This window comes from Cupressus sempervirens, chromosome 5 (assembly GCF_028749045.1).
Source record: "Cupressus sempervirens isolate cs-2001-9-10 chromosome 5, ASM2874904v1, whole genome shotgun sequence".
In the NCBI taxonomy this organism is placed as follows: Eukaryota; Viridiplantae; Streptophyta; class Pinopsida; order Cupressales; family Cupressaceae; genus Cupressus; species Cupressus sempervirens.
In genome coordinates, this window is record NC_143122.1 from 297,876,412 (window position 1) to 297,889,429 (window position 13,018).

Below are 13,018 nucleotides of genomic sequence, written 5' to 3' on the forward strand. Positions count from 1 at the left end.
TACAATGAAATTATTCTGAGAAAATCTTATTGTTGCAATATATATCATATGATCGATAGTAGCATCATTAATATAAAATCTCTTTAACAATTAAAAAACTAAATAAATTATAAAAATAGATTAAATTTGAAAATTATATAAGCCCTTTGATATTAAATTGACAAAAAGAATTATAAAAAACTCATCGATTAAAATTAAAATAATTTATTTTGTATTAATTATTAATTTTTGTGAAGTTAAATAATATGCAATAAATGATATTTATTAATTAATTATATTGGTGTTATTGAAGACAATGATGCCTAGTTGTTCCTCTTCCATATCTGGCTACTCTTGTAGTCTTTATTTTTATCTTGTAAAGAAATTAGGAAGTAGGTTTTGTTCTTTCCCTTTGAGTTATCGAACTAGTTATTATTAGTACTTGTCCAAGGCTAAGTACTCTTTTGCATTTCATGCATTAACTGGTGATTAAAAGTTATTGTTTCTACTAGTTTAAATTTATCATTTTCAAATTTAATTATATGATGAAATGCATGCAAGTTTTTAAACTAAATAATTTCTATAAAATATTTTTCTATGTTTTCATTGGATGAATCATTTTGAGTCTTATATGGACTGCATTTAAGTTAAGTATTTATATTTGTCAATAAGTTAGTTTAGATGTATAGACTTTCAATATTATATTTTTTACAATTACTTTTTTTCATTCAACTAAATAATTTTTTTTTTTTTAAATTATACTTATATTATATAATCTTGTAAGGAACACTATTATATATTATTAAAAATATTAGTATATAATATTAAAATATTATTATTTTGATATTATAGTTTATTTATAATAGTATCAGACAATACACAAATGCAATATAAAATTATAACTATATAAAATTTATATTAATTAAAATATTTGATATACTATAATCAATTTACTAAATGAAAATTAGAATTATATTAAAAACTAAAAAAAAAACTAGGCAAGGACTAAGTCATTTTATGACATTTGTTAATATTAACTTTCAATAGCTCTATTTTTTTTTTTTTTTAACTTAATTATATTTATTTTTAATATTGTAAAAATGCATGTGTCAAAATAATATTTTTAAAACAAAATCTAATAAATCCAATTGTAAATAGATAACATGAAGTTATATTATGAAATGACATCTTTTCATGAACTAACAAGATTTTTAACTAGTAAACTCAATCTACAAATTGAATATTATATATAAAACCTAATGTAAAATTACATAACATGCACTTTTATACTTTAACAATTGCAGTTTTAGGCCTGAGAAAAAATGGGAAGTCCTGTGATAAAATAGTACTCATTTCCTAAGTGTTCATTCAGTTGTTTTTGACGGTCTGGAAAGTAACTTGAATATTTAAAAACCAATCTAAAAGCTGGAAAATTGTAGTTTGTATTTAAATCTCTGTCAACTACCTGCTAATAGCTTATATTTCCTTCATTACTTGAAAAGATGGACGTTAATGTTTACTTGTTGGAAAAGTTTTGTCCAAAGAAAAGAACCCATCAAGCTGAATCTCCATTACAACAGTGGTTGGAACTAAACTGGATTTAATAGTGACCGTAAAACAAGTACATAAACATTCTACACAAATGTCCCTTTCAGAAACAAAAACAATAGAGTTCGCTTGAGAAACAAGAAATGTAGAAGACCAGAGGTACATTGGTTGATGGTTAACTTCACCGAACCTTACCCACAAACACTGTTTAGTGTTAGGTATTTTGGAGTTTCAACAAATACAAATATTATTTGTGAGGAAAATAGAATAAAAGGCAGTCACCAAAGTAAGTTGGCAGGGCAGATGACATCTTAGGTGAGCAAAGCTTGAGGACTTACACGGCATGCTGCCATAAATAGGCAGCTTTCCACTTAATGTTAATCATTACCACTGAAAATGGCAGAAAGTGCAGTAATTAGCAAGAGCAGAAAGGGAGTCAAGAATATGGCAGCTTGGGATGTTGTAATAAGAGGTGTTGCCTTTGGAGCCACCATTTCAGCAACAATTGTCATGGCTACCAACAAGCAAACCAAAACCATCGCTCTCCCACTCAATCCTGCAATCTCCATTCCTGTCACAGCCAAATTCCAATACACACCAGCATTTATGTACTCTTTCTTCTCTTCTTGCAATTTTTTCTTGTTTTTTGAGCTTTTCAGTTTGTTGGGTTTTAAATGACTTAAATTTTAGATAGTAAATTCAATGTGTAGCAGTTGTTTCTATTATTTAGGTTGAGCACTTTTTTATCATGTTGATGTTGATGTTAGTGAGTTGAAGTTAGGTATCATGTATGTTTAGTAATATAATGTTTTTTCCTATTTATACATGAGTTTTTCATCATATGCTATTACTATTGTTAAGTTTTAAGTTTTAGATAGTAAATTCAATGTGTAGGAGTTGTTTGTATTATTTAGGTTGAGCACTTTGTTATCAGAGTTGAATTTAGGTATATGTATGTTTAGTAATATGATATTTTCTCCTATTTGTATGTGAGTTTATAATTATATACTATTACCAATGTTCATATTCATGAGTTCAGTTTAGTTATGTATGTTCTATGATATGTTATTATTATAGTTCATATTAATAAGTAAATTTAGTTGTATGTATGTTTATAGATATAATATTTATCATGTTTCATAATAATAATAGTAGGTTGAGTTTATTTTGGTGTAGATGTTTTAAAATGAGTATTGGTGTATATTAGTAGTTGAGTGCGTAGTAATATATTATATTAGTTTTTTTCAAATATATTATATGATTTTTAAAGTGTTCTAATCATCAAATATAAAATGTAATGAATTTTAAGTTTTGAATTTAGATTGGATGTATAAACATATCTAATATTAAAAGAGTTTGCATCTTGAAACAAATGCATTCATTATTAGATGGAAATAAATATTGATTTGATTGCATCAATTTTTTTCAATCTTTCTTTAAAAAAAATAAGCAACTAACAAAAAAATTATTATTAATACTTAGATTATTTATTATTATATAGTTCATACATTTTTGCTTGTATTTTTTATTCATATTGAATCATTTTTATTTCTAAATTTATGATTAAATTTTAAGAAAAAATATAAGATTTTAAATAATAAATTATTAAAGATAATTTTTATTATTTTAAAAAAAAATACACAAATATCTTTGCTATTTGAAATATTTGAAAACTTTAGTATATATTTTTATAATAAAAAATAAATATTATATCATTATTGATCAAATTTTTATAACTAAACTGTTGGAAGTATTATAAAATCTTTAGAAAAACTAAATTACAAGTAAATTTGATATTATAATGTTTACTTGAGCCATTGTTTCCATGTTTCCTGAGCTATTAATTTGAATGGTGATAATATAAATGGTAATGCAGCTTCTTTGTGGCGGTTAATGCAATCGCATGTGGATATGCTCTGGTGACTCTGATATCCACCATTGTTGTCAAGCACGTCTTGAAGTCTAAGCACTCTCACCTTCATGAACTTATTGTGGGCGTTCTTGATCTGGTATATACTTTTCCCATCACAGCTCATCTTTCCATTTTTTTTATTTTTTTAAAATATGGTTTGTCAGATCTCTTCTAAATAATCTCCCCATTAGTTTTTCCTGTCATAGTTTTTACAGTTAGCTTGTCTACCTACCAAGAAAGCCTTATCCTACGACAAATACATTGACTTACCTAATGGGGCATTTTTTCAATCTAATAAGCTTGCGTGTTCTAGACATTTAATTTGCTCGAGAAGATTTTTGTAAACCGTCATATCATGAAACAACCTTGCATTTTTTTCTATGATTAGATAAAAGCAGGTATACAAATATATTTTTACATTACCTACTTCATGAGGTGACATCTGTTGGTTTTATAGGTTATATTTTTCTTAGAACATGTATTATGCCAGTTCTACCAGATAATTAATGGGAGTTTGCAGCGGTTGATCTTAAATCTTTTCTAATATCTTTTATAAATATAATATTGTTCGTTACGATCTGTATATTCTGTGGCAGAAAACAATATAAAAATAATTATTTAAAAAATAGTTTGATTTTTTTTATTTTTGTTTTCTTTTTTTTGTGCATTTTGTCTTCTTTTAGTCAGGGCTATAATTTGGACTTTGGGTGAGTGGTCAAGAATTTCAACGAAGATTTAAATAAAATATTTTAAACTTTGATTTATGTAAATGGTTCTAAATATTTCCTAACAAGTGAGTTCTATTAGAGAAGTTAATGTAATTCAGATGAGTAGTGGCTAGATCCTAATAGAAAAGTTAGCTTAATTTTAGATGAACCATTAGTGGATAACATCAATGAGTTTGACTAGAAAAGCTTATGCAATGATCCATCATTGATTCTTATTAGAAAAGTTAAGTCATTTCATATAAGTCACCATCTACTTATACTAGTATGCTTCACATGAGCTAATGTTTATGTAATGATGTCTCTGTGGATGGTACTCGAGAAATTTGCGACTTGCTTTTGGATTTGATTGTGTCAATATTATTTTATCAACCCTTCTGATCCATCATCAAAACTATGGAAAAAATTGATACAAAAAATATTTACACAATCTACAAATATTTTATAGATTGTAGAAATCTACTTATTCTTGATAATAGTAGAAAAGCTTATGTAGTCTCAAATGAATCATCTTCTTATTAAGTAATATAATCTCATATGAACTATTTATATTGGTTTAATATAAATAAAAGCATCAATTACTTTCAAGTTCTATTTAACTTTTTAATTGAATCTTTTGAGAATATTGAAATTATATTGAAGTGCGAAGAGTTAATGTATTGTGTAGGTTACTGTGGGCATTCTATCAGCAGGAGCTGCAGCAGCCACAGCAATATCAGAGGTGGGTAAGAATGGAAACAAGCACTCGCAGTGGAACAAGATATGTGACAAAGTTGGAAGATTCTGTGATAGAGGTGGAGGTGCATTGATTGCTTCTTTTGGTGGTGTACTCGCTTTTATGCTGCTCAGCCACATGTTTACTTTCTCCCTCTACAGACGCTCTCGTAGCTTAAGCTCTGCAGCTCCTGAACAGCCACCCACCCAATCTCCATGCCCATAAATCTCTCTATGCTTGGTTGATTCTGCCTATGTTTGCTTATTCATCATGGGATTGTGGTTCAAAATCACCAGTTTGCTTGTAAAATTTGGATTGATTTATGTCTGCCATTGTCTTGAATTCTATCAAATTTGTGTTTGGATTTAGGGAGTGCAAAGTGAAATTTGCCTCAGATTGATGGTTGAGTTGTTTGTAATGATGATATTTTGGAAAAAGAAGTTTGCAAGTGGTATTTCCATTCTTTTTGAATGGGTTTTATTCTTAACATGAATTTTAAGATTTTTTTACAGTCTGTTATTTATTAATCAATGAGTGTGAAGATTTTGTTCAGTCTGTTATTTAAACATTTTGCACATTATTTTAGAAAATTATTTAAGCACTGTTACAAAATAAAAATAGTTCATTGTAATTGGATGTAAATAAATTTGGTTAATAACTAGTTAAACCAGAACTGTTTACAATAGTGTATGTCTATCAGCAAATACTAAAAAGAGTCAGCCCTTACTACTATTTTCAAAAACATATATATTGATTAAATCAATCAATCAACATTTTGTCATTTATTTATAAATATTAAGATATTTTAAATACTTATAAATTTACTATAATATCATATTTTTAAACATTCATTCAATTTGTCTTCATTGGATGAAAGTGAACTCCATATGAGAGTTAAAGAACATTCAACAAATTTAAGAGAAACTTATATCAAATAAGTATTGACTTTTTTATTATTATTTTTTAAATCATATTTAGTGGGCTATGAACTAGTGAGGCTATATCTCTTCATTGCACATTAAGGAGCCTACAATCACAATAGCCTAACATCAATTTGAACCTTATATTAAATTTAAAATGCATATAAGTAAACATATGACTTGTCTTTATTTTATTATATTATTAAACATCTGATTTTCTTAAACTTTAAATAATATTTTTCATTTCAATATCTTTTTGCATATCAAATGTTTACCTTCAAATATAAGAAATTTAATTTAATATTTTTTTAAATACTTTTATATAATATTTACTTCATTCTCGCTGCAATTTATTGTTAAATTTATATTATTTCCTTAATTGTTACTTTATCTTGTGAGTTTTGGAAAGAAAAAAACAATTATTTATTTAAATATAACAAATAAAAAGCTTCACAATTTAATGCAAAAATGAATTAAGATTGAAAGGAAATATGATTTATTAAATATTTAAAAAAATTTAAAATAAGAATTTTTAAAACATTCACGTGTAGTGTGGAAACCAAGAGGTTGAATATTATCATTACATATGTATGGAAAACTTCAAAACAAATGTACAAAAAATTGAAAATATTGACAAACATCTTAAGAGGTTCAAACTTTTGAAATTTGGAACATGGTAGTGCCATTTAAACAACTTTCTTTAACATTGGGATTTTGATAATGTTAATTCCCACTAATTATTTTTACCCAATTTAATAAATAATATTTTTAATGTTGATTTATTTAAAATTAAAAAATTAAAAAAAATTTGTTATATTTTATGATTTTTCTATAAATAAAATTTATATAATTAATGTATATAAAATTATATTAAGAAATTAAATGTTTTGATATATATTAAATAAATATTTTGTAAGAAAATAAATATTGATTTTCTAAAATGTAATTTTATTATGGTTTATAATATAAACTTGTTGTATATAAATATAAAAATAAATTTTATAAAAAATAAAATTTCATATCATATTAGAAAAATACTCCATCTTTAATTTTAATTTAAGTATCTTAAAAATGCATACACCACAACAAATATCACATATAAGTTATGAGAAACAAGAAACAAGAAAAAGTCTTCTATATATATATATATATATATGAAAGTTGCACAAACATTAAAAATATAATTTAATATTTTCATAATGCACACAAACAAATTGTACAAATTGTGGTGAAAACATAAGTCTTTGTCTAAGGACTAATAACATAGGTTTGTAAATTTAACATAATAGGTTAAGTTGGCAAAGAGGTAAGTCACCGTTCAAAACAAAAGAATGAAAAGATAGTTAAAGTGAGAATTATGGCAATTGAGTATCTCATGGTAGAGTGAGAGTAAGAAGAGGTATGAGAGTTCATCCAATATGGTGTATTAAGGATGCTAGGGGCTATAATAAAGGAAAAGAGAAGGAACTAGATGAATCAGAGGACGAGGGGAGAGGTGGTAGGAGGAGGTCAGGGAGGATTGCAAAATCCAATGTTAAAAGGAAGCTGAGATATGGGGCCTCATCGGAGGAGGATTCAGATTTGGAGGAGATGGATCATCCTAAACAAAGGATTAAACAAAAGGCTTCAAATTTTGGTGAGGGGAACATGGAGGAGGAGGAAGTGGAGGTCTCTGATTCTTCAAGGTTTGGCTCGGGAGATGGGATTAAAGGGAGGAAAGAAATGACACATGTTTTGGCCACCATTGGGTTGAGATGTGTGGACTTAACTCGGGACCAATTCCTTAATACCATGGATAGAGTGCCCTCCCCTATTACAATATCCTCCCTTGTAAGGGTTTCTTCCAAAGATAATGTTATACCTAACCCCTTGATTGTACAGGATGTCACTAAGGAGTAGCTGGATGGCTACCATTGAGACAAGTAAGAGGTCACTAAGGAGGTCTGGAAGAGGGTTGGCAATGAACTGTGGGAGAGAATCTATGCTTAATAATATTGGGGTGACATCAACTTCTTCTTAATGTCATTTTTTGTTTAAAAATGTCTTTAAGGGTTTATAACCTAGATAGTTGTGTTTTTCCCAACTAAACAAGATCATCGAGTGATCAAATATTGTCTTATGGAAGGCTTGTAATGAAGATAAAGGGATAATGTCATGGTCCTACTAAGATTAGGACCTAGTACAACCTTACCTGGATAAGGTTGTTTCCCATTCTATTATTATGCCAGGTGAAAGGAGAGCCTTGAGGGTCAATATCAAGGAGGTCATTGCACCTGAGGAAGCCACTCAAATCATATATCCTCTTAGACTAATCATCAAATTCTCCCATTTTTTTAGAGGGGTAAAGGGGCATATTAAAGTCACCAACATAGATCATATAAACAATCTGAAAAGAATCAACAACCCTAGAGGCCCCATCCAAGGCTTGAAGCCTCCCAGTCCTCATGTTAGGTGTATACAAATTAATTAAGAGTCGTCTATAATCTTTCTCATTAAACTCCACTATAAGAAATGGGGATTTTAGAAAACCTCTCTATATAAAATCTTATTAGGGTCCCATATAATAGTAGTTCCCTCAAAAGAACCATATGCCTCCCTATAAGCATAGTTAGGTCCAAGCCAAATGTGAGCAACCAAACTCTCAAAATTTGTGACTCTCATTTTAACTTCTTGAATGAGAATAATATCAATTTATGCTCTGTCATTTTCTACTTAATAGCATATTACTTTCTAGAGCTATTAATCCCCCTAACATTCTAATAAATGATATTAATTTCCTAAATCTTTGGGTATCTTCCAAGGTAGGTTGAGTACCTTGAGCAATGTCCCTTGCAATTACTTTTATCTTGGAAGTCTTCTATGGAAGTCTTCCAACCTCAGATTCAAAGCCCACACCAATTTTCATAGTTTCTTATGTCTTCCTTTTCACTATATTCCGTCCCTCAAAATGGTCACCAATAGGTAGGGTAGGGGCCAGTATGTAATCCAGCCTTGGTATAGATGGGAAGAGCACTTCCTCACTTATCAAAAGGGAAATTGTTAGGGATTGTATAGATGAAGTTCACTCCCCTCACACCTTCCCTCTAGAGTCTCTCCCCAAAGACATACTCAACATGTCATCCTTTCCATCCTTAGGATCCCCCACTCTCACCATGGGGTCAATCCCCTTAAATCCCTTCTTTTCCTCCACCATTGAGAGGACCGCATCCTTCCCTTTTTGACTCATAGAGTGGTCAACTAAAGAAATATGAGCCCTAGTATTTAGGGGCTCATTTCCATATTGAACCCCATCTTTCAAGATTTCTCCTTCTTCAATATTCTCCTAAGGCTTCTCTCTACATCATTTTTTTGGAGAGGCAAACATCTTACCTAATTCCATAGAGAATGGGTAGTTCTCGATCATAATCTTTTCCTCCCCAGTAACATAAATCTCACTTTCCTTTATCTCTTGTACTTCCCCTTAGTTTTGGGAGGAAGTGTTAGAGCACTCTCCCAAATTAGTGGTACCCACCACTATCACCTTCTCCTTGTCTTTATTTCATTTCCCCTTTTATTGACTTAAAAGATAGTCAGAGATAATATGACCATTAAGGAGCATTGTTGGTAGAGAATAGCAACACTCTCATATGAAATGGGTTGAGTCCACACTCTCCTATACTAGAAAGGATTTTTTTTATGGCCAAAAGACTCCCCAATCCATCCAAAAAAATTCTTATCCCAAAACTCTAGTGGGAGACCATGGAGTCTAATCTAGATTGACACCATATGGAGAAGATTCATGTCCAAGTTAAACCTAGATATCCATTTGGCCAAATTCAATACATGCTTTCCTAATCTCTAATAACCCTCCAAGATGGCACACTTGTCTCTATTAGATGCAAAACTAAATTAAAAAAAAGGACACCTAATAATGTAGAGACATTGACTGATCTCTTGATTCTCCACTTCATAGAATACCATTTTCTTAACATCGTGATGGATGGTCAAAGAAAAAAAAGTGGCCCACCAAAGCTTGAGCAAACCCAAGTGAGATATTCTTTACCACAGAGTCTACCAAGATGGTCTTTGGTCTATCTTTTCAATGAGAAATCTTGGACACCACTTCTGAAGACACTATATCCTTGTGACCAAGAAGTGCATTTTTCCAACACACTTTAGGGATCTCCACCTTACCTAAGTCAACATTGTTTTGTGTTTACTTGGAGATAAAAATGTCAAGGAAATCCAAATCATCTAGTAGGGAGGGTGTCCTAGATGAGAACACATATAACCCAAAACCTCTAGAGGTTCAACAATAGAAGATTACATAGAAAGGACAAGGTATAGATTCAAACACACCTACATCTAGTCGAAAGGAGGAGGGGGGCTCTCATTGGAAGCACACACCATGGGTGGGACTTGTAGAGATTATTCATGGATACATTCAAAGAAATTTTTTGAATATAGTTGAGTTCATTTTTATATTCATGACAAAAAATATAGAAAACATTATTTTTGGGAAGTGAAAGGTAAAAAAAAAACATTGAACTCACTCAATTGATAATAAACTTTTGACATGTGAATTCACTTTTATTTTAATTTTTGTTCTAAAAATTCTATATTTTTACAATAGATATTGAATGTTCTAATCCTCATAATTGTTAATCCATTGTTGGTATTAGATGTTTACATCAAGTGATGAGTTCAAGACACCACAAGCCTCAACCAATTTAATAGATAAGGTATGATTTTGTGATGCTTGTGTTGAGAACATTGCAATTATTCAATGTGATAATATTGCAAATGGATATCCCAATGGGAATAGAAAGAGTTAATTTCAATAACTCTATGAAGATGATGGTCCAATAACAAAGAATTTCATTATCCTATATATACAACTAATAATGAATTTTTTTTTATTTGGTTATAATAGGTGCATGCACATGTACATTTTCCTTATTTTTATTTTTATTTATTATTTGATTGATTTTCAAATTTTAGAGATCTATTTTATTTTAGTTTATGCATGATTCATTTGTATAGGTGATATGTTTGTTGTGATTGTAGAAGCTGAGAAGACAGTTCAAGGTGTAGATTATTATCTATTAAGATGCACTTAAGTGAAATATAGGTTGCTAAAAGTAACTATAAATGGTGACTAATAGTCATATCCAACTATTTCATTAGTTATTAAAGACACATCTTATTAGAAAATAAAGATTAATAAAAACTAGAGTTTAAATTATTGAACACATGATTGGATGAAGAGTTATGGTGGAAAAAATTATAGAAAGATAGAGAAGACAGTAGTAAACATAAGATAACTAGATGCAAGGTTATGTTTTCAATACTTAAAGTGGGTAATTATGAACTTGAATTGTTTAAGAGGTTACAAAATCTAAACTAGAAATATTTGACAATGAAAGAGTATACAAAGGATAGCTATAAGAAAAAAATTAGCTCTAGGCACTAAGATTCATCCAAGGATAAGGTGGCTAGATATGTTAATGGTTTGAGCCTTAACATTAAAGATGAGTTAAGTATGTTGAGGAATAATATAATTCAAGTTTCTTTTCAATGTGTCTTGAAGGTATAAGATAAGTTGGAGAGAAAATAGTTACCCCTAGCTTTAGGGATAAACCAGTTGTTAATAAAGGGAAAGATAAACCTATGATTGAACACATGAACCCAATTAGAGGATTCAAGGAAGAATAAAAAGTGATGGAAAATTCAAAGGTACTTTTTTACATGTGGGAATATTGTTCATAAAGATTTTCAATGTTAGTTGGCTCTAGAAAAGGTAAATAGAACTTAATGGCACATGAGGAACAAGTAGGGAAGGATGAATTTGATGAAAGACAAGTTGCACCTAAGATGGAAGAATCTCTCATGTTCAGAATGGTTCTACTTAGTAAGAAGGAACTAGGCCTAAGAAAAGAAGATAACTATTATGAATTGTTTTTAACTTGAGTGGAGAATGTTGCAAAGTTCAATAATGGATGATAGAAGTAAAGACAACCTTATATCTAAAGAAATGTTACAAAATTTGGGAGTTAGAAGACTAAATCATCCTTATCCTTATAGGATAAGTCAGTTTCAAGATGACCACATGGTAGATTATAAATAATACTATTTGGTTAATTTAAACTTGGGTCCTTACCAAGATGAGATACTTTTAATGTGGTTAATATGACCACTTGTCATGTTTTGTTAGGTAGACCTCGGAAATATGATGTTGATAGAAGAATTTTTTTTATAATCAAAGATGGTAGAAAACTAACTTTCTTTTTTTAAGGGGATACAAGGTAAGAACTCAAGTATGAAAATTTACACCTTAGGTAATCACACTATTTTCAATCAATGGGTAATGGACATGTAATAGGTGTGTGATATGGTTCATATGGTTGAGAAGTTGCTGAAGGATTTGATGAATATACATGAATCAATGAACTTGAGGATTGATGACAATTGGATGCTACAATATATTACCAAAGATAGTATTGTGGTATTTTATGGGTGGTAAAATCTTGAGTGTGGATTAAAGGTTGAGAAGTAGTTGGATAATTTTAGAGGTGGAGTCAAACAACAGAAGATGAATTGTATATTGATGAACAATTATAGTTATTCCCAAGGAAAAGTTAAAATGATTAGTGAGTTTGATCAAAGAAGAGGTTGTAACATTAATAGAAATGGGGGGTACCTCATAGGAAATTCTATCCTAATGAATATTGAAAGAACACTTGCATATCAATAGTATTAGGAATATCTTAGGAAGAATCAGAGCAGCATTGGATCTTCAAATAAAGAAGACAAGTGGGTGAAGAATATTCATGGAATCTACATTATGAATCCTGCCATACATTGATAAATTCCCTTTATGCAACATATTATATTCACCTAGGGATCTAATTCAAGAGCATCCTTGGGTCGTTGGAAATATTGCATCACCTAAAAATATTTTCATTTATTTTATCTATTTATTGTTCATTTGGATAGTTTACTATTTTTTTAGCTTCCAATAGATCCAACGGGGTCATTTTCTTATGTGATCCTTATGGCATTTTGTAGGCATTGCAGAGATTCTATGACTAGCTTGACATGGTATTTCATTGTTTCTAGATGAATTTACCTTAAGATTGTTCAAGTCACATATTGGTTTTCTTATTCTAATGGTCAAGTTGGTAAGTTATGGCACGCGATGGAGATTCACAACATGTGATGCATTTTTCTATGTTGCAAA

At 29.6% G+C, this 13,018-nt stretch overlaps 1 protein-coding gene across 1 annotated transcript; it reads left to right on the forward strand.

The window, feature by feature from the left end:
• Positions 1–1,894: 1,894 nt before the first annotated feature.
• LOC149555751 (CASP-like protein 1B1) lies at positions 1,895–5,333 on the forward strand. The gene is made up of 3 exons (XM_089829898.1): positions 1,895–2,135; positions 3,404–3,536; positions 4,832–5,333. Exons 1-3 carry the CDS (start codon positions 1,924–1,926, stop codon positions 5,102–5,104), a joined length of 618 nt encoding a protein of 205 aa, XP_089686024.1. The 5' UTR covers positions 1,895–1,923; the 3' UTR covers positions 5,105–5,333.
• The last annotated feature ends 7,685 nt before the right edge of the window (positions 5,334–13,018 follow it).

What these genes read in the sequence shown, in the direction of transcription:
- LOC149555751 (XM_089829898.1), top strand. Translation starts at nt 1,924, where the DNA reads ATGGCAGAAAGTGCAGTAATTAGCAAGAGCAGAAAGGGAGTCAAGAAT. An exon ending in CAATACACACCAGCATTTAT is followed by an intron (nt 2,136 to 3,403) that starts GTACTCTTTCTT and finishes ATGGTAATGCAG; the next exon opens with CTTCTTTGTGGCGGTTAATG. An exon ending in TTGTGGGCGTTCTTGATCTG is followed by an intron (nt 3,537 to 4,831) that starts GTATATACTTTT and finishes TGTATTGTGTAG; the next exon opens with GTTACTGTGGGCATTCTATC.